The sequence below is a fragment of the Antechinus flavipes genome, chromosome 4 (genome assembly GCF_016432865.1).
Source record: "Antechinus flavipes isolate AdamAnt ecotype Samford, QLD, Australia chromosome 4, AdamAnt_v2, whole genome shotgun sequence".
In the NCBI taxonomy this organism is placed as follows: Eukaryota; Metazoa; Chordata; class Mammalia; order Dasyuromorphia; family Dasyuridae; genus Antechinus; species Antechinus flavipes.
In genome coordinates this window covers 341,732,617-341,759,527 of record NC_067401.1, presented here as the reverse complement: position 1 = coordinate 341,759,527, position 26,911 = coordinate 341,732,617, and the positions used below count along the sequence as shown (strand labels likewise).

Here is a 26,911-nt window from a genome sequence, read left to right as displayed (position 1 = left end):
GAGGAGATGAGGGAAAACTGGGACACTCATACATTGTTGGTGGAATTGTGAACAAATCCAACCATTCTGGAGAGCAATTTCGAACTATGTTCAAAAAGTTATACCTTTGATCCAGCAGTGTTACTACTGGGTTTATATCCCAAAGAGATCTTAAAGAAGGGAAAAGGTCCCACATGTGCAAAAATGTTTGTGGCAGTCCTCTTTTTAGTGGCTAGAAATTGGAAATTGAATGGATGCCCATCAGTTGGAGAATGGCTGAATAAATTGTGGTATATGAATGTTATGGAATATTATTGTTTTATAAGAAATGACCAGCAGGACAATTTCAGGGAGGTCTGGAGAGACTTACATGAATTGATACTAAATGAAATAAGCAGAATCAGGAGATCATTATACACAGTTGATGATCAACTCTGATGGATGTGGCTCTCTTCAACAATGGGATGATTCAAACCAGTTCCAATTGTTCAGTAAAGAAGAGAATCAGCTATACCCAAAGAGAGAACTATGGGAAATGAATATGGACCACAACATAGCATTTCCACTATTTCTGTCATTGTTTGCTTGCATTTTTGTTTTCCTTCTCAGGTTTTTTTCTAGAAAAGATCCAACTTTCCTTATGCAGCAAGATAACTTATAAATACGTGTATGTATATATATATATATATATATATAATCAAATATATATATATGCATACATATATATATATTTGATTTAACATATGCTTAAACATATTTAACATGTATTGAACTACCTTCCATCTAGAGGAGGGGGTGGAGGGAAGGAGGGGAAAAGTTGGAATGGAAGATTTTGTAAGGGTCAATGTTGAAAAATTATCTATGAATATATTTTGTAAATAAAACTCTATAATAATAAAAAATTTAAATAATAATAATAATAAAATTTTCATTTTGAATTTGATGAAGAGAGAGAACAGTTCCATAAACAAAGTAGAACAGAAAAAGATTATATGTAAAACTGTGAATCTCTATTACAAACAGGTTGCTTAAAAAAAAAAAAAAGAAGTTTCTAATAGGTTCAAGATGTTACTTTCAGAATGGCTCTATCTGGAAGATTAAGTACAGAAGATCCCAAATAGATCCCAGAATTTGTTTCTAAAATCCAGAAGAGCAAGCTGACTAATTTGTGAGACATTGATATAGTAGCTATAGTCTCCAGTAGCCAAAATAAGGTCATCTACATCTCTCCAGTCTGGGATTGCTTATAGACTGTTTATAAAAGCAAAGATAGTACTAGCTTCTAAGCCAGCATTTCTTGTACTAGTCTTTATTTTTTGAGGTTAACTATGTGATATTTTCTCCCATTTTTAAAAAAAAAATCATTTGAATAGCTTTTTATTTTTCCAAATACATAAAAGATAGTTTTCAACATTCACCATTGTAAAACCAAGTATTCCAAAATGTTCCCTTTTCCTCCTTTACCCCCTCCCATAGATAGCAAGCAATCCAGTATAGGTTTTTCTATACGATCTTTTCTTTTCTACATTCTTTTCTAATATGTTCTTCTAAACGTATTTCCATATTCATCATGCTTCAAAAAGAAAAATCGGATCAAAAGATGAAAGAAAAAAAATTAGGAAAAAACCCCAACAAACAACAATAACAACAACAAAAATGAAAATGCTATGCTTTCATTCACATTCAGTCTCCATAGTTCTTTCTCTGAATGTGGATAACTTTTCATCTACTTGAATTGGCCTCATCTAAAGTCTACTTGAATTGGCTTGAATCATTGAGATTAACTATGGACAGAGCAAAGAGAAAGAGGAAATTGAGAAAATTGAAATCTTTTTGTGGCAAAACAATCAATGTAACTGTGGTATACTGAACACTTTTGGTAGGTTGTCTTTATCTTTGTATTTGTGCTTCAAGTGTGTCCTTGGGGTGTCTCCTTGAATAAAATGTAAAGTATTGGAGGCATTGAAGCACAAACTCTTCTGAAACTTTTCCTATTATCTTAGGCTTGCCTACTTCCAAGGTTATAAGACTCTGGTAGAACTAAACGATGTAATGGGCTGAAGCTCAAGTTGATGCACTGAGGTCCTAAGCATGTGAGGCTAAATAGTCATTGGACCATACTCTATTAATATATGCTTGGAGAAAGAATGGCCCCGCCCACTCTTTGTGCAAGTTCTGATGTATTGTATAGGAAATGACTTAGGGATGATTTTGGTGGGTGGAGTGAGAGGGGCAGAGAGAGAGGCTTTCCTAACATTTCTATATAATAGACAAATGGGACAGATGTTAGCAGAAGTTCCCAGGAACTTAGATGATTTTAATAGACAAATGGGACAAATGTTAGGAGAATATGAAAACAAAACAAAACAAAACAAAACAAAAACTACAGAGAAATTTCTTGAGGAATTTAAATTATTAAATGATTCACTTCCTAATAACATTAATTACTTGACATTAGTGTTAATATCAATCAATCAGAAATTCTATTTATAAATCCAGAAAATGATTATTGTGTCACCTTATACATGAAAAGGTTTAGGAAACATCATTTTTTTTTTGTAAGAAAAATATCATTGGCTAAAGGATGTATCTGCTAGCCTGGGATTGATATTTCTTAAATTGTAAAGAGTATATGGTACATGCCAAAATACTTGGACATAATAAACCAAAGGTTTTTCCATGGAAAGACTAACCAAGTCAAACCAGAGACACTCCCCAACATGTACACTGGCTATATCTAAAAATAAATGTCTTATGAAATGACTGGAGTAATTCATAGCTTCATTAATGGTATATGGGTGTGTCAATTTTTTCCACAGCTCCTCCAACCAATGGTTACTATGTTTTTTTGGGTTTTTTTTTGGGGGGGGCAATATTTGCCAATCTGATGGCTGTGTAATGGAAACTTAGAATCACTTTCATTTTTATTTCTCTGATTACTAATGATTTGGAGCCCTTTTTTCCATGTTTGTTTGAAAATATATTTCCATGTGTTCTTTTGAAAACTGGCTGTTCATATCATTCGACCATATATTTGTCAGGGAATAAGCCAAACTGATTTTGAAAGATTGTTTCAAGAAAAACTAACTTGTGTACTGAGGGAAATTGTTTCTCAAAATGACTCAAAGTGCTCTAAGTTCCCTATAAACGGTAAGCTTTTTTGTGACATTCACAGGTCTGTATCAGTGATTTGCAACAGACATTGAAATGCTTTCTCATCTGGGGTATATTTTCACCTTTATCTTTGTTAAATTCAAGAAATTTGTTCACTATAATGTCCCTACATCACGATGACAGAGAAGAAGCTGGGGTTTGCCTGGGCTCTCCCAAATTCTCCTCCAACAACTATAAATAACATCTCAAAATTAATTCTGGAGAGACAAAACCCACAAAAGGATGTCTAGTTCAATGACAGTAACATTGCCTAAGTTCTCATCACACCTCATTAGAATGAAAAAATCAATCAAGCTGAAAGGAAATTGATGGGAGAGTTGCCCAACCAGACATTTCTCATCTCATCTGCATCTGGAGTCTGTCCTACTGTCTTAAAAGATGGTTTTTATAAAAATGTAATTTGGATGCTGCTTTTCATTCATTTTACCATAAAAATGGGTCTTTGCCAAGGATTTTGGAGCTAAGTGAAGGTGGACTCCTGGGATTATAATTGAAGCCCTGGAGGCTTGTCCTACAAAGTCCTGTATTCAGCTGAGAATGTACAGTTTGGCATGATGAACTATGGAGGAATAATTCCTAAAGTGACTTGGCATTAAAACCTAAACATTTTTTTGATGCTAGCCTCTGGCATCAGTTATTCAGTTGCCCCTCCTGAAGCCTCTCCAACCACAAAGTGAAGGAAGCTATCATTCTTCTCCAGCCACTTCAAATGTTAAAATAAAGTCACCTCATATTTCTATACTATCCTGGACAAAGTGAGCAAAACTAGCTCTTTAAAATGTATATGAGCTAATATGTTAGGCTTATGTGCCAAGGAACACTGTGATTCAAAATAGTACTGTTATTCCTTTTTAATTTCTTGGGGTTTTTTATTTTTTATTTTTTGAGTTTCCCTAGTTGATGTTGTGATTCCTTACTAGCACAGTTTATTCATATTGTAGTCCTCTTCATCTGTTGCCTGTTACTTATAAATAACATATAATAACAATAATAATTTGTGGTGCTTTAAAACTTATAGTGTTTTGCATTCAGTATGCCATTACAATTTCACAACCACTTGGTCAGGTCAATTCTCTAGGCATTGTATCCATTTTACAAGTAAGGAAACTCCAAAAGTTTAGTAATATAGCCATTGTCACACAGCTCAATGCTAGAGGTGGGATTTGTACCTCTTCCATATCTTCCTGATTTGAAGTCTATCTCCATCTCCATCATCCTGCCTCTCCATCACCATTATCAACATGAATTTTAATGGAATCATGATCTTATCAATGTGGATATTTACCTATGCTTCATGTTATGGTATGATTTTTTGTCCATGACCTATAATATAAAAATTAAAAACTTATATTTGCAAAATACTTTAAGATTTCCAAAGCATATTTTCCATAACTTTCTGAGGCAGATAGCATCAGTAGTATAATCCATATTTTAAAGATGAGGATACTGAGGCACAGATGAGTCAGATATCAAAAATGTACCAGAGCTGGTATTAGTACTCCCCAATTCACTGTCCACTGTATTACAGTGGTATGAAACAATTAAAATTCTCAAATTACTCACAAAGCAATTAACCAGAGTTGAATTGGTATAAATATGAGTGGTAACTGTAATTTATTATGATTTCCCATGAAGAACTTTCTTAAAAAAAAAGAAAAGAAAAGAAAACAATCTTCTTAGCCACATAATATCATTTATAATATATGGTACAGGTTTATTTACTCTTTTCTGTTGAGTCTTTTTTTAAGTTTGTTTCCAATCATAGATTGATCATTATGTGTGTAGATAACAACTAAAAGTCTGGAATGAAAAAAACATCTGAACATTTTTAATATCTTTAGCTACTTGATCTTCAAAGAAAATTGTTGTGATTATATATTAAAAAGTATCACATAAGAATGATGTTATCACATTTTGTTTTAAAAATAATATCATTGCCCTTTGTTTCTACTTTATCTTCATTTCCAAATATATACTTTCCCTTTGCTTTACTCAGTCATCCTTTGTAACAAAAAAATAACAAACAAGCAAACAAAAAAAAAAAAAAAAAGGGAAAGGGAATGGATGTCCATCTTCTTCCCTGAAATAAAATGCTCAGTTTACTGAGGCAGTTTATTCTTGGCTGCATTCCAAATTCCTTTGCCTTTTGGAATATTAGATTCCAGGCCCTTGAATCTTTAAAGGTGGAAGCTGCTAGGTCCTGGGTAATCCTTATTATGCTCCTCGGTATTTGAATTGTTTCTTTTTAGCTGCTTGGTCCAATAGTTCTGAAATTTAGCCACAATATTTCTTGGAGTTTTCATTTTGGGAATTGATTTCTTTGAGGAAGTGATCAGTGAATTCTTTCAATGGCTATTTTATCTTCTGATTCTAGGAAATCGAGGCAGTTCTCTTTGATGATTTCCTGTAAGATAATGTCTAGGTTCTTTTTTTCATCATGGTTTTCAGGAAGTCCAATGATCTAGACTGTCGCCTCTAGATCTATTTTCCAGGTCATTTGTTTTCCCAAGTAGCAATTTTACATTTTCTTTTCTTTTTTCTTTTTCTTTTTGGTTTTGCTTGACTGATTCCTGATGTCTCATTGAGTCATTGATTTCCATTTGTTCAGTTCTGATTTCTAGTAAATTATTTTCTTCATTTACCTTTTTTAGTTCTTTTTGTATTTGGTCATTTGAATTTTTAGATGAGTTATTTTGTTCTATGAATTTCTTTTCCATTTCACAAATTCTGCTTTTCAGGGAGGTGTTTTCTTTTTCCATTTCACAAATTCTGTTTTTCAAGGAGTTGTTTTCTTTTTCCATTTCCAATTTCCAATAGTCAAATCTATTTTATAAGGTGTTATAATTCCATTTCACGAACTCTATTTTGTAAAGAGTTTTCTTCAGATAATTTCCATGTTTTCTTTTCTAAACTCTCTTTCAAAGTTCTTATTTCTTTCCTCATTTTTCTTCTAGCTCTCTTTTAAGATCCTTTTTAATTTCTTCCAAGAGAACTTTGTGAGATGGGAACTAATTTATATCACCCTTTGGGGCTTCATTTGGAGACAGTCTGATTTTAATGACTCAGAGTTTGAAATCTGTTCCTTCTGTTCTATCTGTTCTATAAAAACTATCTATGGTCAGAGTTCTTTTTGCTTTTTTGCTCATTTAAAAAAAAAAGTTGAAGTCTGCTTTTAGGGCACGAGAGAGATTTCCAAGCTTCCTCTACAAGCAGCAGCAGCTGCACTGAGTCCATGCTGACTGCCACCTGGTGCTGGGTGGGCATGGCCTGGTCCCCTGAAATTCTGGCCTTTCAGAGTTCACTATTGAGCTTTTGTGTTTGTATTGGATGTTTTATAACTTCTCTGCTGCTCTACTGGCTTGCAACCAGGGCAGAGTAGCTAACACTGGTGTAGTTTCCTTCTCATAGATTCTCCAGCCCACACTGCTCTAGGATTATGCACTGCCTGCACTCCACGGTGTTTGTGCTCCTCCTATGCCCAATTGAAACAGACCTATTCTGGAGATCTTTGAAATTATCTTCTGCTGGTAATTTGTTACACTCTTAATATTTGTAGGTTCTGTCAGTCCAGAACTAATCCAAAGGCTCAGAAAAAGATGTGTGTCCTCTCTGCCATCTTGGTGCTGCCTCCAAGAGAGAGAATGGAGAAGGAGAATAGTTCAATAAAACTAATCAATACATTCATTAAATCTGATAGTATATACAATACTCAATCCCCATAGGACACCCTCTTCAAAACCATCACTAATGAACTTCCTTCTTTGGGTCGAAGTCTAATCATTATAATTATACAGTATTCATTCAGTTTTGTGTTGTTTCCATTGACACTATAGTCTTTGTGTCTTCTTAGTTCTATTAACTTCACTCTGTATCAGGTTCATATATAATTTTCACATGCTTCTCTGAAATCTTTCTATTCATCATTTTTACATTTATATTCATATATCATTTAAAAAAAATTCTCCAGTGAAAGTACTTATATTTTTGTTTGTCCCTTATTACCACAAGAAGAAAAAAAAGCTATTCTACAAATATGTTGGTGTATACAGGGCCCCTTTTTTCTTCTTCCTTTTTTTGTCTTCCTTGGGGTGTATGGCATCTTTAGGTCAAAGGGTGTAGGTATTTTACTGACTTTCTTAATATAATTCTAAATTGCTTTCCAAAATGATTGGCCAAAAATCATATGGTCTGAACTTCCTTGTTATAAAGAGCTTCATTTGGTTCTTGGACATATACAAATGAACCTGAAATGTTAATGTTTTATTCCTTATATCGTTATAGATACTGTACCATCCATTATCCTGTGTTACTATCCTGATTAATTATAAATACACAACAGACCCATCCAGTGTTCTGGAGGCCTTCTTCATTGCTTTCTTTGTTATGACATTCCTTACTCCAACTTTTCATAAGTCATAGTTTGTAATTTATAATACCCTATTTATATACACCTTGCATGCATTCCTGCATTTCCCTTTGAGTAATACTCAACTTACTTTCTGCAGATCTTATAATGTGAGATGATTTAGTCACATATAACACTTGGTAAAATATTGTTATTTTTAAAATGCACCTTAGTTTCAGGGGCAAATTTGGGATTATTAAATGGTCCTTGTTGTTCACTTGTATCCAAGTCTTTGTGATCCCTTTTAGGATTTTCTTAGCATTGAAAATGTAGTGATTTACCATTTTCTTCAACTTATTTTACAAATGAAGTAACTGAGATAAACAGGACTAAATGATTTGCTCAGAGTCATACAACTGGTAAGTGTCTGATTTGAATCAGATTTGAATTCTGGAAGATGAGTCTTCTTGGTTTTAGGCCCAGTACTTTATCCACTGTACAAGTTAGCTGCCCACATTAAAAGAAGGAAATCAAAGTTATTCTACTCTTCCCTTTTCAATTCTGGGACTGACTCATTGTTGATTTGCACTATCTGTGCAAGCTGTGTTACTTTCTTACTATGGTACTTAAATTAAATACCATGAGACCTTTCCTTTTCACTTACGGTTGAAATTTCTAAAATGTATTGTTTCCTGCATTAGAAAGGAAGTTTTTTTGAGATAGGAAACATCTCTGCTTTTCTTTCCATATTTCTAATGTTTAGTAGAGTGCTTTGCATATGGTAAGCACTTGATTGTCTTAAGAGTTCTTTCTTGTGTAGAGAAAAGCACCATGCACTAGTGGAGTCAAGAAGATCTGAGTTCAAATACTACCTCAGACATTTACTTGCTCAGTAATCCTATGCAAATCACCTAAGTGCTGTCTCACTTGTTTCATTTGTAAAATTGGATTAATGGTAGCATCTACCTCCTAGGGTTTTTGTGAGGTTCAAATGAGAGAAAATAATTGTAAAATGCTTTCAAAACTTCAAAGTGCTAAATAAATGCTAGTTATTATTGTTGTTGTTGTTGCTATTGCTGCTTTTCTTATTATTTCCATTAAAATTCTGAGGAGGGTATTGTTCCCTTGCTAATGCTAAAAGGCTAAAAATGGGACTTGAGCCAATTGGAGGGGGGAAAAAAATCTCTTTAGATAAGGTCATAGGAAGAGAGTAAAAATTGCAGACAAGAATAATGAAGTATGCTTTAAATCTGCTTTCAGAGTTCACCAATTCTCTCTCTAAAGGTGGATAGCATTTTTCATCATGGATCCTCTGCCCTCTGTGTAGGATCATTGTCTTGATCAGAGTAGCTAAGTCTTTCATAGTTGAGTATCCTTAAAATATTGTTGTAATGGTATATAATATTTTCCTGATTCTATTCACTTTACATAGGTTCATATAAGTATTTCCAGGTTTTTCTGAAACCATCTTGCTCATCATTTCTTTTTTTTTTTTTATTTTGTCTTGAATTTAATTGTATATTCCCCCAATTCCATGTACAAATAGTTTTCAACATTCATTTTTGTAATATTTTGAATTCCTAATTTTTCTTTCTCTTTTTCTTCTCTTCTTCCTCAAAACAGAAAACAATCTGATAAAGTCTTTGTATGTACAATCATCTTAAACATATTTTTCATATTATTATTTTTATGAAATACAAATGATTATAAAATGGCACGATTATATGTATATTTTTTATTATTTTTTTTAATTTAATGATTACTTTATAATGACATTATTCCTTGCACTCGTTTCTTTTCCGATTTTTTTTCCCCCTCCCTCCCTCCACCCCCTCCCCTAGATGGCAAGCAGTCCTTTATATGTTGGATATGTTGCAGTATATCCTAGATACGTTTGCAGAACCGAACAGTTCTCTTGTTGCATAGGGAGAATTGGATTCAGAAGGTATAAATAACCCGGGAAGAAAAACTAAAATGCAGATAGTTCACATTTGTTTCCCAGTGTTCGTTCTTTGGGTGTAGCTGCTTATGTCCATCATTTATCAATTGAAACTTAGTTAGGTCTCTTTGTCAAAGAAATCCACTTCCATCAAAATATGTCCTCATACAATATCGTTGTCGAAGTGTATAATGATCTCCTGGTTCTGCTCATTTCACTTAGCATCAGTTCATGTATGTCTCGCCAGTCCTCTCTGTATTCATCCTGCTGGTCATTTCTTACAGAACAATAATATTCCATAACATTCATATACCACAATTTACCCAGCCATTCTCCAATTGATGGGCATCCATTCATTTTCCAGTTTCTAGCCACTACAAATAGGGCTGCTACAAACATTTTGGCACATACAGGTTCCTTTCCCTTCTTTAGTATTTCTTTGGGATATAAGCCCAATAGAAACACTGCTGGATCAAAGGGTATGCACAATTTGATAATTTTTGGGGCTATATGTATATTTTTTTAACAACTCTAAGTCTTGTTCTGGTTTGAGCATTTTAGTCATTTAACTATACTTTTTTTCTATGAAATGTTACTTTGATAAACTCATTCATTTATTTAAATAATTGACTTTCTCTAGACAAAATAAAGTGTTGTGCTACATTACAGCCTCACTGTTAGGAATGAAGATAGAGGTGACAATGCGGGAAGGCCAACACATACAACAAAAATGGAGAGTATCCAGGCAGTAGAAGAATGGTAAGTTCAAATTCTTTATCTTTTGTACTTATATGGCATCTGTATTCAGTGGCTGTCAAGGTTTTTTTGTTTTTTATTTTTTCAAAATCTAATATATCCACCAAGGTTGGCTTACAGCCAAATGTATTCAGCCAGGTTTTGCTCCTGCACTATGCTCTTTACATCAGATATTTCTCAAGACACTAGTGTATTATTATAAATGGTGCTAGAAAGCTACCCATATTCCATAGTCTGTAAAGTTCTATCTCTCTGACTCATACAAAAGCAAGATTGTTACTTGTATTATCTATCCATAAAATGATCCTGATTTGTCTCTTCTCATTTCTGAAGTTATTTTTATTATTCTTTATTGTAATGGAGACTAAAACATGAGGAAAATCAGTTTCTCGTGTTAGTCTCCATTACCAAGTAACAACAATAAATGTAACTTCAAAAAGAGCCAAATTGACTTAGACTGGTTATATTTGGCATTTATGTGTAAGAGTCAACAACACACACACACACACACACACACACACACACACACACTATATATATATATAAATGCCACATACAAATATAGATAGAATGTAGACAGCATAGTGGATAGAATGTTGGGCATGAAATCAATAAGACTCCTCTTCCTGAATTCAAATTTGGCTTCAGACACTCATTAATGACATGATCCTGAGCAAGTCACTTAACTGTCTCAATTCTCTCATGTGTAAAAATGAGTTTGGGAAGGAAATAGCAAGCCACTCCATCTTTGCCCAAAAAACTCTAAATAGGTTCATGAACTCAGAACACAACTGAATAACAACAAAAATATAAGCATAGATACATAATATAGATCCACATATATGGATATATAATATGTACATCCATATAATATTTTGTGCTTTGCTAAGTAGCTAAATTACATTATCTCACTTAATCTTCACTTTAACAAAGTTAGTTAAGTAGTGTGAGTTAATCTCAGTTTGCAGATGAGGAACCAGAAGCTTAATGGGTTAAGTCTTAAATCACACAGAGAATATACAGAAAAACTGGTACTCAGACCTAAAGCTTCTCATTTGAAATCCAAAGCTATTTTCACAATATTTCAACTATCAGTTCTTGGTTCACTAGATCATACTTTAGCAAAAATGTTAGGTCTAAAATGAATCAAAAGCCCTAATTTGAGATCCACAAAAGGAAATGAAAATTGCAATATAAGCAAATTCTCTGTATAATGATACTCTGCATAATGATAATCACTACTTCTTATGGAGAGATTTTAATAATGGTATTTGATAATTTTCTTACTGACAAATGTTTTAAACAGAAAATTTAGGCATGACAGAATAGTAACAGGGTTATTTGAAACACTTAATGGCAAGGATATAATATAAGTTATCTTTCTTATAAATAATTCCTTGACCAATATAATTTAAAACAGCGAGATATTACTTAAATCACTTAAATTGAGAGCAAACTCAGGTAGATTTTACCCTGTGAAATCTTCAGAAGAAAAGGTAGTATAGAGAATATAACATGTGAAAGAATAGCACAAGAACCAGTGATTTTTGACAGGACAAGACTGCTCAAACAAATCTGTTCTGATAAAGTTGATAAATGCCTATATTCACCTATTTTATCTTCTTAGTCTGCCAATACATACAGAATTTTCATAAAGCCCATATGCATATTAAAATGAGAATAACTTGAATTGTACTCTTTTAAAAATAATCTATAAAGAATATTTGAAAGTAAATTAAAGTTAAGAATAGTAACATCACACAATTATACTGTATATTTTTATTTCAGAGCCTGTGATCAGTACCACTGATAAGAAGATAAACTATCTTGGGGCAAAGAAAATTGAAATCCATATGAGCTATGAGAAGAAAGTTTCAATTGGCCCTTAAGTGTGGTTGATCGATGCTTTCTACCATACCTACAATATGAGTTATTAGCATTTAAAAGTTTTAAAATTGAACAAGGATTTTCAGAAGACTTTATAGGTTGTATCTCTTTGTTTGTCAAATTTTGAGCTTCCTTAAATATGGATAGTCTCCTCTTCTCTCCCTCCATGGGTGTTTAAGTCAGAAGCAGAATCGCAATAATTTTACAAATAAATAAGTGGCAAGGAAGTAGCATATACTTTTGTACCTGCATTACCAAACAGCGCACCCATTTTATATACTGATATTACTACCTAAGACTTTCTTTTTGAATTGAATCATTAAAGAGAAAGGAAAGGAGTAGGATGCTCCTAAAAGACTATTATTGTTTAATTATATAGATTAGTTTTAAGCCAGTCAATAATGATATAACAACCCTCCAAAACCTTACTGGTACTGACAGTGTGCTGCGCAGGGGTTCTCAAACTATGGCCTACAGGCCAGATGCAGCAACTAAGGATGTTTATCCCCCTCATCCAGGGCTATAAAGTTTTTTTTTATTTAAAGGCCCACAAAACAAAGTTTTTGTTTTTACTATAGTCCGGCCCTCCAACAGTCTGAGGGCAGTGAACTGGCCTCCTATTTAAAAAGTTTGAGGACCCCTCAAATACTGTACTTGAGCCAGTCAGTAATATTGCGGAAAAGATGGTTCCTCTCTTCTGAATTTTTCTGTTACTCATCATGTTTGCTGAAGTGCCATTAATACACAATTCCATACACAGCCCTAGTCAGAACCTTGCTAACCTATTCCTGAAATTTATTTGTAAGATCAGTGAAAGGATAAGTGGGTAAGAAGTAAGGAGTGAGGCATTAAGTATTTTAAGTATCATGCTTGGGCTGATTTTGTATTCCATATTTCTTCATTCTTGATTCTTATTGAATTGCTAAATTCTAAAATAGACAGCTTTTTAAAAAATGAGGCAAGCTACCACAAAATAAATGATCCATGTTCTTTTGAACAATTGCTTTGTGTTTCTTAGAGTAAGGGGCATTTCCTTGGTACAGCTTTACTCACAAACTTGTAGAATAAATTTTGATTTAGAGGGAACTAAAAAGATCACTTTATCAATGTGGAAACTGGTCTGTGATTTCGCCAAGGTTAATAGAGTTCATCCCAGGCTGACCAAAAGAGCCTTACATCACAGTAGGGCATAGGCATTAAGGTTTCTCTTTATTAGTTCCCTCATCATTAAAATCTATCTACTAATTATCACATTAGAAAAAACCTGCTAAGTTAATTGATAAATATAAATTAATCAATGTATTGAATTTCCATGGAGTAATTACATTTTCATAGGGAACAATCTTCTAAGTTAATGTTGAATTTAAAGACTTGAATTTTTCACAGTGGCATTTCTAACATCAGTTATAGGACATATAGAAGGGTATGGAGTGAAAGATAGTGTTTTCTGGGAGTCCTTGAAATGATACTCAGAGGTATGAGTTGAACATTTCATTAAGGTGCATGTCTAAGGAATTTTGTTTCCATTTACTTTAAGGTGAACATTTCCTCATTCCTACTAAAGAAATTAAAATTTAATTAAACTTAGAATAAAACACATGAAATGATCAACTGTGATGAACTTGGTTCCTTTCAACAATGAGATGATTCAAAGCAATTCCAACTGATTTATAATGGAAAGAGCCATTCACAGCCAGAGAGAGAACTATGGAGACTAAATATGGATCAAAGCATAGTGTTTTCACCTTTTTATGGTTGTTATTTGTTTGTTTGTATTGTTTTTCTTGACTTCATGTTTTTTTTTCCCTTTTGATCTGATTTTTCATGTGCAACATGATGAATATGAAATCTATTTAGAAGAATTACACATGTCTAGCTTATATTGGGTTGCTTGCTGTCTAGAAAAAGGGGGAGCAGGAGAAGCAAAAAAAAATTAGAATACAAAGTTTGGCAAAGATGAATGTCAAAAACTATCTTTGCACATATTTGGAAAAATAAAAAACTATTACTTAAAAAATAAAATTTGTATAAAAATAATAATACACATGAAACAACAATCTATAAAACTAAAAATATATGATCAAGAAATTAAATTACAATGCAAAGCCACTTTTTAAAAAATGAACATGTCCCTGGGCAATATGGAATACCCAAATATGAATGTCTATATTGGTACTATTAATAATTAATAGTAGTATTAAAAGTTATACCATATAGGCTGCCTATTCTATTGAGTCATGAAGCTAATATAGTACTTATAATGACTAAACAATCTAGGTCTCTTCTGAAGTCATTTCAGGGATCTCAGGCAGCACTAATTTCACAAACTCTTTTTTCCTTTTCCTATTGTAACAACCCTGTTGTCTTTCCATAGCCAAAACCCCACCCCAGATGAAATTATGTCCTGGTCTCAAAATTTTGATAAGATGATGAAGACGCCAGCCGGAAGAAATCTCTTCAGGGAATTTCTTCGAACAGAATACAGTGAAGAAAATCTACTTTTCTGGCTTGCATGTGAAGACCTAAAAAAGGAGCAGAATAAGAAAGTTGTTGAAGAAAAAGCCAGGCTTATATATGAAGATTATATTTCTATACTGTCACCCAAGGAGGTAAAAATCTGGGAAAACATGTAGGATTGTTTCTTGTCATCAACAAGAACTAACTTGGGACTGATTCTCATTAAGTATAGGGTGAGGAGCATATATGGCCCAAATAGGTTGCAGAGCTTCCTTTAGTTGGAGATTAGGTAATTTTGGCTCTAAAAATCACTCATACACTTATTCATTGTATTAAAAGACAAACATTATGTACAGTGCTCCAGATCAGTGCCCGAGGCAGTGAAAAAAGGAGATAAAAGAGAGAAATAGGATCCCTTTCTTCCATATACGGGACAGGTAATTTTCAATGAAGAAGAGATAATAAACCCAGAATGGCCACAATCAGGTAGAATTTAGATGCCACTAGAGGGCATCACTGAGCATGTTTAGGATGAATTGTAAGGAAATTAACTGAAAGGAAATAGAGGAATACAGGGGGTGGAAAGAAGTGAAAAAGCATGCAAAAGATCTAGTTTTCTCTATAATTATGCCTTGGATAGTTCTGTTCAGAATTTATAGATATCAGTATCTCTCTAGTGTAACACAAAGTCTTTGTTTCTTATCTTAAATTTCATTTGAAGCTGAGGGCAATAAATTTTGACCTAAGTCTTCATTACCAAGTAGTCCCTCACTAATACATAATCTATCAGTGCTTTAAAAACCATTTCTGTTGTTGATGTTGAGTTACTTCAATATTGGAAAAACAAAAACAAACCTATGATCTTAATAATGGTATTGGTACCCCTTTTGACTGATGAAGCTCAGAACCTTTCCATGCCTTAGTAGACAGGTTTGTGGTGCCTATGGCCAAAAAATCCATCATATAATATGGTGATAAATCTCCCCAAGCTTAGGAGGTTAGTCCTTTCCACAAGAATCAATTGCTGGGCTAGTGTCCAAAGCCTTGCCTGCTTGGTAAAGCTGGTCAGAACTAGTGCTGTAGCCTTTGAGCACTAAAGATAATTCTCACAACAAAATGAGGAATGGCAGTTTCAGTTAAGAATTATGATTCTGTATTTTAAATGTATGGTTTTCAACATTATTGAAAATGAATATTATATAATAAGAGAGAGTAAAATAGGAGGAAAAAAAAAAGATTGGACTAGGAATCCAGAATCTTGTGTTCCAATTTTGGCTTTGCCAACTGTGTGACTATGGATAGGTTGCTGAATCTGTCAGGTTATCAAATTCCTAATCTATAAAATGAGAATATAGGATGAAGAATCTTCAATATTCTCTCCATTTCTGATTCAATAACAAGACTTCAAGCACTCAGAATTTGAAAAAATAAAATATATCTGAGTAGTCTATTGAAGGGCATGAGAGAAGTCAAGTTATATGACCTCTGATAGTTGTTTGAAACAGTGATATTTCTATAAGCTAGCGATTTTAAACTTCTTTATGTTTTTGATTGTTAAGAATTTTTCTTCATAATTAAGGAGACTTCCTCTTCTGTGATAATTAGAATTCCTCTTAAATTTAAAATTGAGAACTGGAGCTGTTTTGAGCTATCTCTGTATGTCTGTACTCTTGTTCACCTAAACATTGGAGTGTATTTAGAAAATCATATTGCTATAACTCTACACTTAAACTAAATCACATTAAGATTTGAAAAAAAAAAGTCCATTGAGCGGAAAGGATATTTTAAAGAAAAGGGGAAGATAGATTAATAAAGATATATTGACTATACTGGGTAATTTGTTTAACAAAAGAGTGTGCCATATAGCCTTGTAATGAAAATTGAAGCATATTTTAAATGATTCATTTCCAGATTTTTCTTTATTTGAGGGATTCATAAGAGAAACAAGAATGTAGAATAGCAGAGAACTAATTGCCACATACCCAAATTTCGTCTTAGTGACTGAACTGTAGAATTTTGTTTTGAATCAGTAAAGCTTAGACTAAAGCTCCTTAATTTTATTATATAATTTATCTTTTTTTTTTTTTTGCATCATGGATCTCTTTGGCAATCTTATCAACTCTTTGAACTTTTCCTCAAAATAAAATTTTAACTAAATAAAATAAAATACATAGAATTATGAAGATAACGTATAATATTGAAATATAATTACCAATTTTTAAAAAAAATTTCAATAATATTTTATTTTCCAAATACATATATAGTTTTCAACATTCATTTTGTAAGATTTTGTGGTCTAGATTTTTCCTTCCTCTTCTCTTACCTCTCCCTCCCCACCCCCCCAAGACAGCAAAAAATATTATGTAGGTTAAATAGGCACAATTCTTTGAAACACATGTGGTGCAAAAGAAATCAGACCAAAAGAGAAAAAGCCACAAGAAAGAAAAATACAAACAAAAGATTAAAATGCTATGCTTCAATCCACATTCAGTTTCCATAGTGCTCTCTCTGGATGCAAATATCATTCAAAATATTTTTTTAAAACAAGTCCACAAATCCAAGATTAAGAATCCCTGCTCTAGAAAATTTCATCCAGAGAACATAAATCAATATTGTAACATCTGTAGACATAGGGAAACTGGGATAATTCCAGGGACTTTATCGTTATGATCTGAGCCAGAACTGAGACATACTTTAGAAGCTTGCTAAGGGGGCAAGTGAGGGAAAGGATAAAATCAGAGCCAATATGGATGCTTCAAGATATTTTGACCAAAGAGAGTGAAATCTCTGAGCATGGCATAAATTTAAACGTGGCTATAGGGTTTTGAGTAAGCAGCATAGGACTTACACATAGTGAATAAATCAAAACCTTTGAAATCACCAATGTGAGCCCTTGTTTTTCAGTGGAATAACAATCAAAATCTGGAATATTTTCTTACCCCAAAGGAATTTTTTGGCTGGCTAGTATCAAACAGGCTAATTGATTATAAATACTTATCCTTCCATCACTGAAAGTGATCTCTCTTTCCTCATCCCATCTTTCTTAAACACTATTTCCTAGTGGTTGTTAGTTACTGAACCCTAGAACATTTCTTCTTTCCTTCCTTAATTAGTTCAGCACCTAACATGTAGTATTTCCTGCATAATATAAGCTCTCGTACTATGGAACTTCATCATTTGTATTTATACCCCCTCAAGTAACATAATTTCCCAGTTCTTCAACTTATTCATATTCCAATAACCTAATTTTCCACCCCCATACTAACTGTACAGAGATAAAGTACTCTAGATCTCACTATCACTAAGTATTTTACTTCTGAGTTCATGAATTGTATTATAATGTTGTGTATGTATATGTATATATATGCATACATATATATATATATAATATTATACATATACAATATATAATATTGTTTTATAAAAGGATTATAATACTTTATCATTCCAATTTTCCTCTTTCTTATGAGCCCAGTCCTATTCTTCATCCTCACCATGACCTCCATTTGCACCTTTTAGTTCTTTCTCAGGCCACTACATTTGCATTGTCTCAACTTTCCTCCTTTTCCTCAATCCCTTGATGACCCAGTTCACTATCCTCTACTATAGAATCAGGAAATCTTTTATTGTACTATCAAGGTACAAATGCTTTTAAACTTCCTGAGGGAATGTACATGTTTCAATATGTAAAGGAATTTGAGCTAATAATGGCACAAATCACAATATATCTAAGCCTTTTCAGCCTATGTGACTCATTGCTATACACTCCCATAAATCCTCCAAAAAGCCATCCGACTTGCACAGGTCTTTCTTCTAAATGTTCAACTATGACATTTGCGCAGTTTTTGATCTTGCTTTTACTACATAAGCAGCCTCTTCTTCTGGTCATGAGAGAAGTCAAATTACTTGCATTTTTTATCTTTCTCCCCAGATAAACCATGTTTTCTGTTGAGAGTACCACCATGTTTCTACTTCACCCAGTAATAACCTTGGCTCTCCATTTTATCTCACCCAATAAAACCAATCTGTTGCCAAATCTTTTCAGGTTTTTGTGGCAGCCATCCAAGTTCAGATCTTTTTTTACTTCCAGCATGGACAATACCAATAGCCTCTTAATTGATCTGCTTGCTTCAAGTCTTTCTCTTTCTTCTCATTTTTGACATATCTCTCAATGTGATTTTTCTAAAATATAGATCTGACTATGGCAATCTCCTGCTCAATAAAGTTCATTGGTTCCCTTGTTGCTTCTAGAATCAAATATAGCATCCTTTCTTAAAGTTTCTCAATAACATAGTTCTAACTTATCTTTCCAACTTTATTACAAACTTCTCCCTTTTCTGAACCCTACAATCTAACCATACTGAACTTTTTGTTATTCTTCACTCAAGACAGATCATCTCCTACTTCCAAGACTGAAGTATACTTTCCATCTCACCTCTGCCTCTTGTAATCTTTTGTTTTTTTTTAAAACTTTGCTTAGGCAATACTTTTTGCATAGGTTTTTCCTGACATCTCTGCCTAATAGTGCTTCCTTCACCATAAATTTACCTTTTATATATGTTCATATCCACTTATTTACATATAATTGAATGTGAGATCTTAGAAAGCAGAGAGGGACTTTTTCATTTTTGTATTTTATCCCTAATACCCAGCATAAAACCTGGAAGTTAATGTATATTGAGTGTCAACTGGGTAGTGCAGTGGATAGAATGCCAGCTTTGGAGTCAGGAAGACCTGAGTTCAAATTTTCCCCCAGACACTTACTAGCTGTGTGACCCTGGGCAAGTTATTTGACCTCCATTGCTCTAAAAAAATTAAGATAAAATAAATATGTGCTACTAGTGGATATGAGTTAATTTTTCTAATTTTTTTTACTTTTCTTGAACTCAGTTTTTCTTTTTGTAAATATTTACAGCTATTTCTCAAAATGCAAAGATAGTTATCAACATTTACCCTGCAAGATCTTGTGTTCCAAATTTTTCTCCTTCCTTCCTCTCTCTCCCCCTCCCCTAGACAGCAAGTAATCCAGTATAAGTTAAACAAATGCAATTCTTCTAAACGTATTTCCACATTTGTCATGAAAGATCAGATGAAAAAGGTTAAAAAAAATGAGGAAAAAAAAAAAAACAAGCAAACAACAATAACAAAAAGGTGAAAATACTATGTTATGATCCACATTCAGTTCCTCTAGTCCTCTTTTGGATGCAGATAACTCTCTCCACCACAAATCTATTGGAACTGGCCTGAGTCTGTTGACTCAGAACTGTTGAAGAGCCAAAGCCATCACAGTTGATCTTGTTGCTGTGTAAAATGTTCTATTGATTCTATTTAACTTAGTATTAGTTACTCACTTAGTAGCAGTTCATTTAAGTCTCTCCAGGCCTTTCTGAAATCAACCTGCTTTTAGTTTCTTATTAAACAATAATATTCCATTATATTCATATACCATGACTTATTCAGCCATTCTCCAACTGATGGGCATGTAATGTTCTGACTAGCTTTCTGGAGGTCTTGGGAGCAGCCTTGGTTTCAGCAGAATAATCATCACGAGAATAGTCAGGGATAAAGTCCAAAATCTTTATTGTTTCCTTCAGTATCCCAGAATGCCTCAGCAGTCTCAGCCAATCAGCCAATGAGCAGTATGTACATCTCAATGTAATGTCCTGCTTTCTAGAGCCCCCATGTTGGGGTGACAAATGTGCCCTTGCTTTCTAGAGTCCCATTGGGGTGGACTAAAATATAGTATCCCAGACTAGCTCTCTGGAGGATCTCGGGATCAGCCTGAGTCCTTGATCTTAGTAGAGAAGTGAAGGAGAACAGGTCAGCGACTACAAGGGTCTCTATCTTGAAGTCTCTTAGTCTTCCTGACTCTGACCTCTTAAATACTCTATTACAATTAAATCCATTCATCATACTGAGTATAAGCCAATCATATTACTGGGGAACCATTATTTGTTGTAAGATTAAATCAATCGTACTGAACTAGAGTACTATTAATTACCATGCTAAACTAGATAACCATTGTCTTATCAATTCCACTGAGTTAACACCTTGTTGTAAGAATCCTTGCCTCAAATATATTTCTCCAGCATTCTGGCCCATTACTTGGGATCCACTCAGTTTCCAGTTTCTCGCCATTACAAAAAGGGCTGACACAATATTTTTGCACATGTAGGTCTTTCCCCCTTTTTTATGATCTCTTTGGGATACAGACCTAGTAAGAACACTGCTGGATCAAAGATATGTGATATCCCTTTGGGCATATTTCCAAATTGTTCTCCAGAATGGTTGGATCAGTTCACAACTCCACCAGCAACATATTAGTGTCCCAGTTTTCCTACATCCCCTACAACATTTATCATTATCTTTTCCTGTCATTTTGATCAATCTGAAATTAAACTCAGTACCTCAGATTAATCTTTTTTTTTTTTAACAAGGAAAACATTAATAGAATTAACTCAACAAAGATTCACTAAAAATATACTATTTGTAAGGCTTTGTAATAGATTTCTAGGATGCAGAGACAGATAGGTAACTTAGCAATTAAGGTTCCGGATTTGTTAGAAACACCTAAATTCAAATTCTGCCTCAAATCTGTACTGATTGTGTGACCCTGGCAAAGTCATTTACTTTCTCAGTCCTTACCTCCCTCCCTCCCAAGCTATTGGGGTTAAGTGACTTACCCAAGGTCACACAGCTAGAAAGTGTTAAGTGTCTGAGACCAGATTTGAACCCAGGTCCTCCTGACTTCAGGGCTGGTGCTCTATCCACTGCACCACCTAGCTGCCTCTTCAATCCTATTTTTAAAGGATTATTGTGAGGAGTGGAAGGATAATGAGCTTTGTGAAAAGGAAAGGGCCAGGTAAAGGATAGAAACCCACTTTACTGGGTAGAAGTTTGTCAGTTAGGGCTGCATGGAGAATGAATTTTCATCTAACTTGGAATTTGAAGAAAGGGAGGGATGTCAACACTTAGAGTACTGAGAAGTCCAAGTGAAGATGATGGGGACACTATTTTAAAAAGTTGATTATCAAGGATTTAAGGCATGTATTTAATCTTAAATATTTATCTAAATACCATATCTGTACTAATTTTATTTCATTTCCCTCCTCCCAACAAAAATATCATTTGACATATCAGTTTCTATTCCTCACAGGTGAGTCTTGATTCTCGAGTGAGAGAGGTGATCAATAGAAATCTCTTGGATCCTAATCCTCACATGTATGAAGACGCTCAACTTCAAATATATACTTTAATGCACAGAGACTCTTTTCCAAGGTTTTTGAACTCTCAGATTTATAAATCTCTTGTTGAAAGTACTGCTGGCTCCTCTACTTCTGAATCTTAGTTATCATGGGCAGGGAAGAGGGTTATGAGGGTGGGAGGGTATTATTTTGGAGGGCTGGGGTGGGAAATTCAAGTAGTTATATAACATCAGAAGCTGAGTTCCTGGAGAACTACAGTTTAGCACTACTCAGGCTACTGTGAAAAAAATACAACATATTCTGGTCTTTGTCTCCATTTTTACCAAGAACATTCATGATTAAGTTTTTTTTTGGGGAAAAACCAAAATGGAGTTGCCAAATGACATGTATTTTACACACCATTCACTTTAACTGCAAGCAAGATGTATTTGTAGTCCTATGAACAGTCTCCTTGTGTATCCTCACATTGCATGTGCAAGGTAAAGCTGCTTCATTTGCCACTTAGTTGTTGTAATATTTAATCCAATAACATAACTTATCTCTGTATTTAAGGACATTTTGTGCAATATGGTCTTACATAGAAATAATTGCAGCAAATCAGCTAGGGGTTTGCATTTTTTTTTAGTATAAACTACTACAGAAAAAGCCAATTTTTAAAGTGTAACAATGGAATTCAATATGCTATACTGCATTCAATACAATGATTTTGAAGCCAATATTTCTGTAAAAAAAAAAAAAAAGAGCTATTTATCGGTTTATTTAAAAAAAAAACAAAAACAAAACAACAACAACAAAAAAACAACCCATCATGAGGATTTCCTCTAATTGTTCACTGCCAAAACTGTGGCATTCTCGTTACAGAAGAGGTTGCAATGTCAAAAAAAAAAAAAAAAAAAGCACAAACCATTTGAAGGAATAATGTTTCAGTGACAAAATCTATGTGCTGATTTTGTTTTTAATTGTTATAAGGAAACAGAACCTGTGTACATTTCAGATGTCAGATACTGTAATTGATTTATTAAAGACTGGCTCTCCAGTTCTAACACTGTTGTATAATGTTATGTACTTCTGTACTTCTACAAGATAAAAAATAGGCTGATACTTTAGTTTTGGAATATAAAAGATTTAATAAAAGATTGCCTACATGTAGCATTTTAAAACATTTTGATGAATAGCATCTGTCCTGTGGCATATTTTTCTTGAAGACAAATCCCATGAAAAGCTGTGTTTTTAATCAAGGGTTTTGAAGAAGACAAATAGTTGCTTCAGACATAGTGAATTTTCAAATGGTTCCTCAAGAACAAGAAGCTTTCAAAAATAAGTAGTGTGAAATACCAAATATTAAATTCTCAATTGGAAATTCAAAAGACAGTGCAGCATTTGAAGTCTTTTGCTGCTCAGAATCTTCTGCAGGTGTGGAGAAAAGAAAGAAAGAAAGAAAGAAAGAAAGAAAGAAAGAAAGAAAGAAAGAAAGAAAGAAAGAAAGAAAGAAAGAAAGAAAGAAAGAAAGAAAGAAAGAAAGAAAGAAAGAAAGAAAGAAAGAAAGAGAAAGGAAGGGAGGGAGGAAGGAAGGAAGAGAGGGAAGGAAGGAAGGAAGAGAGGGAAGGAAGGAAGGAAGGAAGGAAGGAAGGAAGGAAAGAGGAAAGGAAGAAAGAAAGGAAGGAAGAAAAGAAGGAAGGAAGGAAGGAAGGAAAGAGGAAAGGAAGAAAGAAAGAAAAAGAAAGAAGAGAGGGAGGGAAGGAAGGAAGGAAGAAGAGAGGGAGGGAGGGAGGGAGGGAGGGAGGGAAAATGAAAAGGGAGAAAGGAAAGAAAAAAGGAAGGAAAAGAAAGATCTTGCCTGATGTGGGTATGCACCTTTGACATTCAAGAAAACAATATCCTGTAACGTACAAGACACCATCAGCTTCATATTTATTTCAAAGTGTTATATTGTAAATGTTAATATTCCCTGGAGGCTATTTTTTTAATCATAAATTTGGTGAAAATAACTATGTGACTTGGAGTGAAAACTGAAAAATAGTTATAATCATCTGAGAATACTGGCCTTATACTAGGGATGATATTAAAATTTAGGTTTTCTTTTTTCTTTTACTACCTCTCATTTATTTTTAATTTATTAAACATTTCAAAAAAAGCAATTTTGGAGTTTTATTTTACAACTTATTTTACTTGAAGCTTGACATCATAAGTTTTTGTGTCCATGAACCTAAAACATTTTAAAACTATCTTTAAGTGAATTTGATTTTGTAATTAATATAGAATTCAGGAGCTATTTAAAGGGCTATTCTCTACTCCCTATGCAAATATTTTAACTGTTGTTGTGTTTGACAAAATGGGATAAAAAAAATCCAGAATAAAAAACAAAATATTCTGTTTACACTGGCGTTGCTGACTATCCTACCATATTCAGCACTTTTAAATACATTGTTATTTATGAAAATGTAGTTAAAATGCAAGACATAAAATATTTATAACAAACATTTCTTTTAATAAATGCCTGTTTTGTCTGAAAATGTTACTGTGTTATGACATACTTTATTCATGTTGGTTAGTTATTTACCATATGAATAAAAGTTTTTAGTACTATACTAATAGTCTCATAAGCTATGAATATGTTTACAATAGATAATTCATATTTTTTCCTGAAGAATGAAGAAAATACTAGAAAGAATCACCACTTCTACTGTGAAGTTCTGCCATTCCTGAAATGACTTAAAACTTTTTTTTTTTCTGAATTAGAATTACATTGGTTATACTACTGCTGTGTATACATACACACATATGGTGTATTTTCATATTTGTTATAAGGTGGAGGCACAATAACATTGGTGCATAGAACTAAAAAATCGTGTAAAAGATTATAACAAATATTGCATGTATAAATCTTTTAAAATGTACAATTTATATTCTTAATGTTACTATTTGATGGTGACCTGATAGTCAGAAGCTATCTTTATAAGATACTTTGGACCATTAGATTAATTGTCTGTTTGACAATACTTTTACCATTTTACCAAATCTAAACATAAGGGCCCTTATAAAAACAATATTGATCTCTAATATTGGAGTTCATAAAGTATATATTTTGAAATAGGTGCATTCTTTTGGAAATTGTTTAGGTAGTTATCTTGTGGAGGAAACTGGAAGAAGTTTACACATTCAATGTTTTTTTTTTACAACTGTGTGAACGTTTCCATAATAAACTCCTATTTTCAGGGGTTTGAAATTTAACCACAGAACCCTGAAGTTTCTTCCTAGAAGTGGTATTTGTATATTATATGCTCTTTCAAATTTAAAGGAACAAAGTCTGCTTTGTATTAAGTTTGCTACATAAATAAAACAGGAAACAAAAAAGAAAAGCCCAACAATTTAAGTGGTGTCTATATTACCATTTCAATAGCACAACACCTGTTTTAGTATTCTAAATTTTCCTAATATATACATTTTTAAAAGAAAAATAAGACCCCTTGGAAGTTGCAAAAATATATTTTAAGCCACCAAGGTGTTTTCTTGCATGCTGCTATAGTACACTAACCACAGTGGTCTGAAAATGGTTACAACACTTGGAGTGCCCAAAATGAGCTCTGTCTATATTGGAAAATGAAGGAGAGATCACCCTCTGGATAATTCAGATAAAATGCTCTGTTGAGTAAAGGCATTTTGTCAGAATTTTCCAGAATATTTATCTGCTTACAGATAACAGTAACAGGATTATTACTCATCTCTCCACTTTATTTATCCTAAGTAGACAGATTGATTCCATGGCTTTTTATATGTTTAGAGGGTCTGAATAAACAGACCTTTTTTTTTTTTTTTTTTTTTTTTAATTTGCAAAACTGTAGTGTAGTTGTTTTGTCAGAATTATTTGAATGGAGTGAATCTGGTGCAAACTCCAGCCATGGTACATGCAGATTTAAGCAGTATGGGCACATTTGTATGTACTTGTAATAAGAGCTAAGAACAATTTTGATCTCAAAATTATTATGGACAAGAGCCAAGACCACAATGTGGTCTTTTTAATTTTCCTTTTGGCTGCCTTTTAAAAATTGTAAATAATGACAATAATTTTGAAATTTGTTTAGCGTGCATGGTGGGTAGCGGGATTGTTTATTAGTATCCTTAAATACTGCTTAAGTATTTACTTGTAGAATGAAATGTATTAATGTATATTTGCCTAATAATTCATTATTTCAGAAAGATAATAGGAGCAGGTAAATAATGCACCTTTATTGAGGACAAAAATCAAACTCATATTCACCCTGGGATTGAACTTTAGTTAATTAATACTTGGTTCTGGAGTTTAATCCATACATTTTTATCTTTCTAAAATGAAAGCTTTCTATAAAGGCAAGTAACATAGATTTGGGCTAGATGGACTTTAGAGTATATCCATCCCAACCCTATCATTTTACAGATGTAGAAACTGAAGGCTAAAGACATTAAGTGACTTGACTAGACTTACACAGATAGTAATTAGCAGAGATTGGATTTGAAACAGCCGGATTATCTGATTCCAAATCTAGTGTATTTTTCTATTGTAATACAAAAGACAAAATGGTTTAGGCCATTGTGAAGGCTGCAAAATAGGAAAGTTATTTGTTCCTTCCTTTAGAAAATCCCTCTTAACCTTTTTTAAAGAATTTAAGAACCCCTTCAAGCAGAATTATAGTCTCAATGTGTTCAATATCAGATATAGTTTGGGAGGAAATCAGAAGATTTTTTAAAATGTAACTAGTTCATATTAGTTATCCAGTTAGAATCTGTCAAGAATGTAATTTTTCTATCCTTTTGTGGTGATTATTTTTAGAACAGAATATCAGTCCATCACTTCATTCCCAACCAAAGAAAAATGCCTGTTCCAGTGAGCAAGTCTATTAAAAATGTTTGCTATTTCTTACACAACACAATGTGACATAATCAATTTTAATTTTAGAACTTTAACTGCAACAATATTAGTGGAAGAATAAAGGAGACAAAAAACAGTATAGAAAGGTATCCTCTGCTCTGTCCTAAGAGAATGCGTTTACTCTATCCAGGCTTCAAAAGAAAAGAAAGATCTGAATATCTTAATGAAAAAAGCTCTTAAAGAAACAATAAGAAAAAGTATAGCACATTCAAACTAGCCATAAAAAAGTAATCTGATTTGTAGGAACAGTTCTTTATGTGCAT

At 33.3% G+C, this 26,911-nt stretch overlaps 1 protein-coding gene across 4 annotated transcripts in view; it reads left to right on the top strand.

The window, feature by feature from the left end:
• Positions 1–23,453, top strand: part of RGS17 (regulator of G protein signaling 17) — a 196,822-nt gene extending 173,369 nt beyond the window's left edge. For 2 of the 4 annotated variants that reach the window (XM_051997971.1, XM_051997973.1), the window contains exons 3-5: positions 10,107–10,196; positions 14,455–14,689; positions 21,694–23,451. In XM_051997971.1, coding sequence (XP_051853931.1) covers positions 10,107–10,196; positions 14,455–14,689; positions 21,694–21,885 — 517 coding nt within the window. In that variant the 3' untranslated portion in view covers positions 21,886–23,451. Of the gene's footprint in view, positions 1–6,709; positions 6,715–10,106; positions 10,197–14,454; positions 14,690–21,693 lie in introns of all 4 variants that reach the window. The other 2 variants (XM_051997974.1, XM_051997970.1) reach the window with 2 other exon arrangements.
• The last annotated feature ends 3,458 nt before the right edge of the window (positions 23,454–26,911 follow it).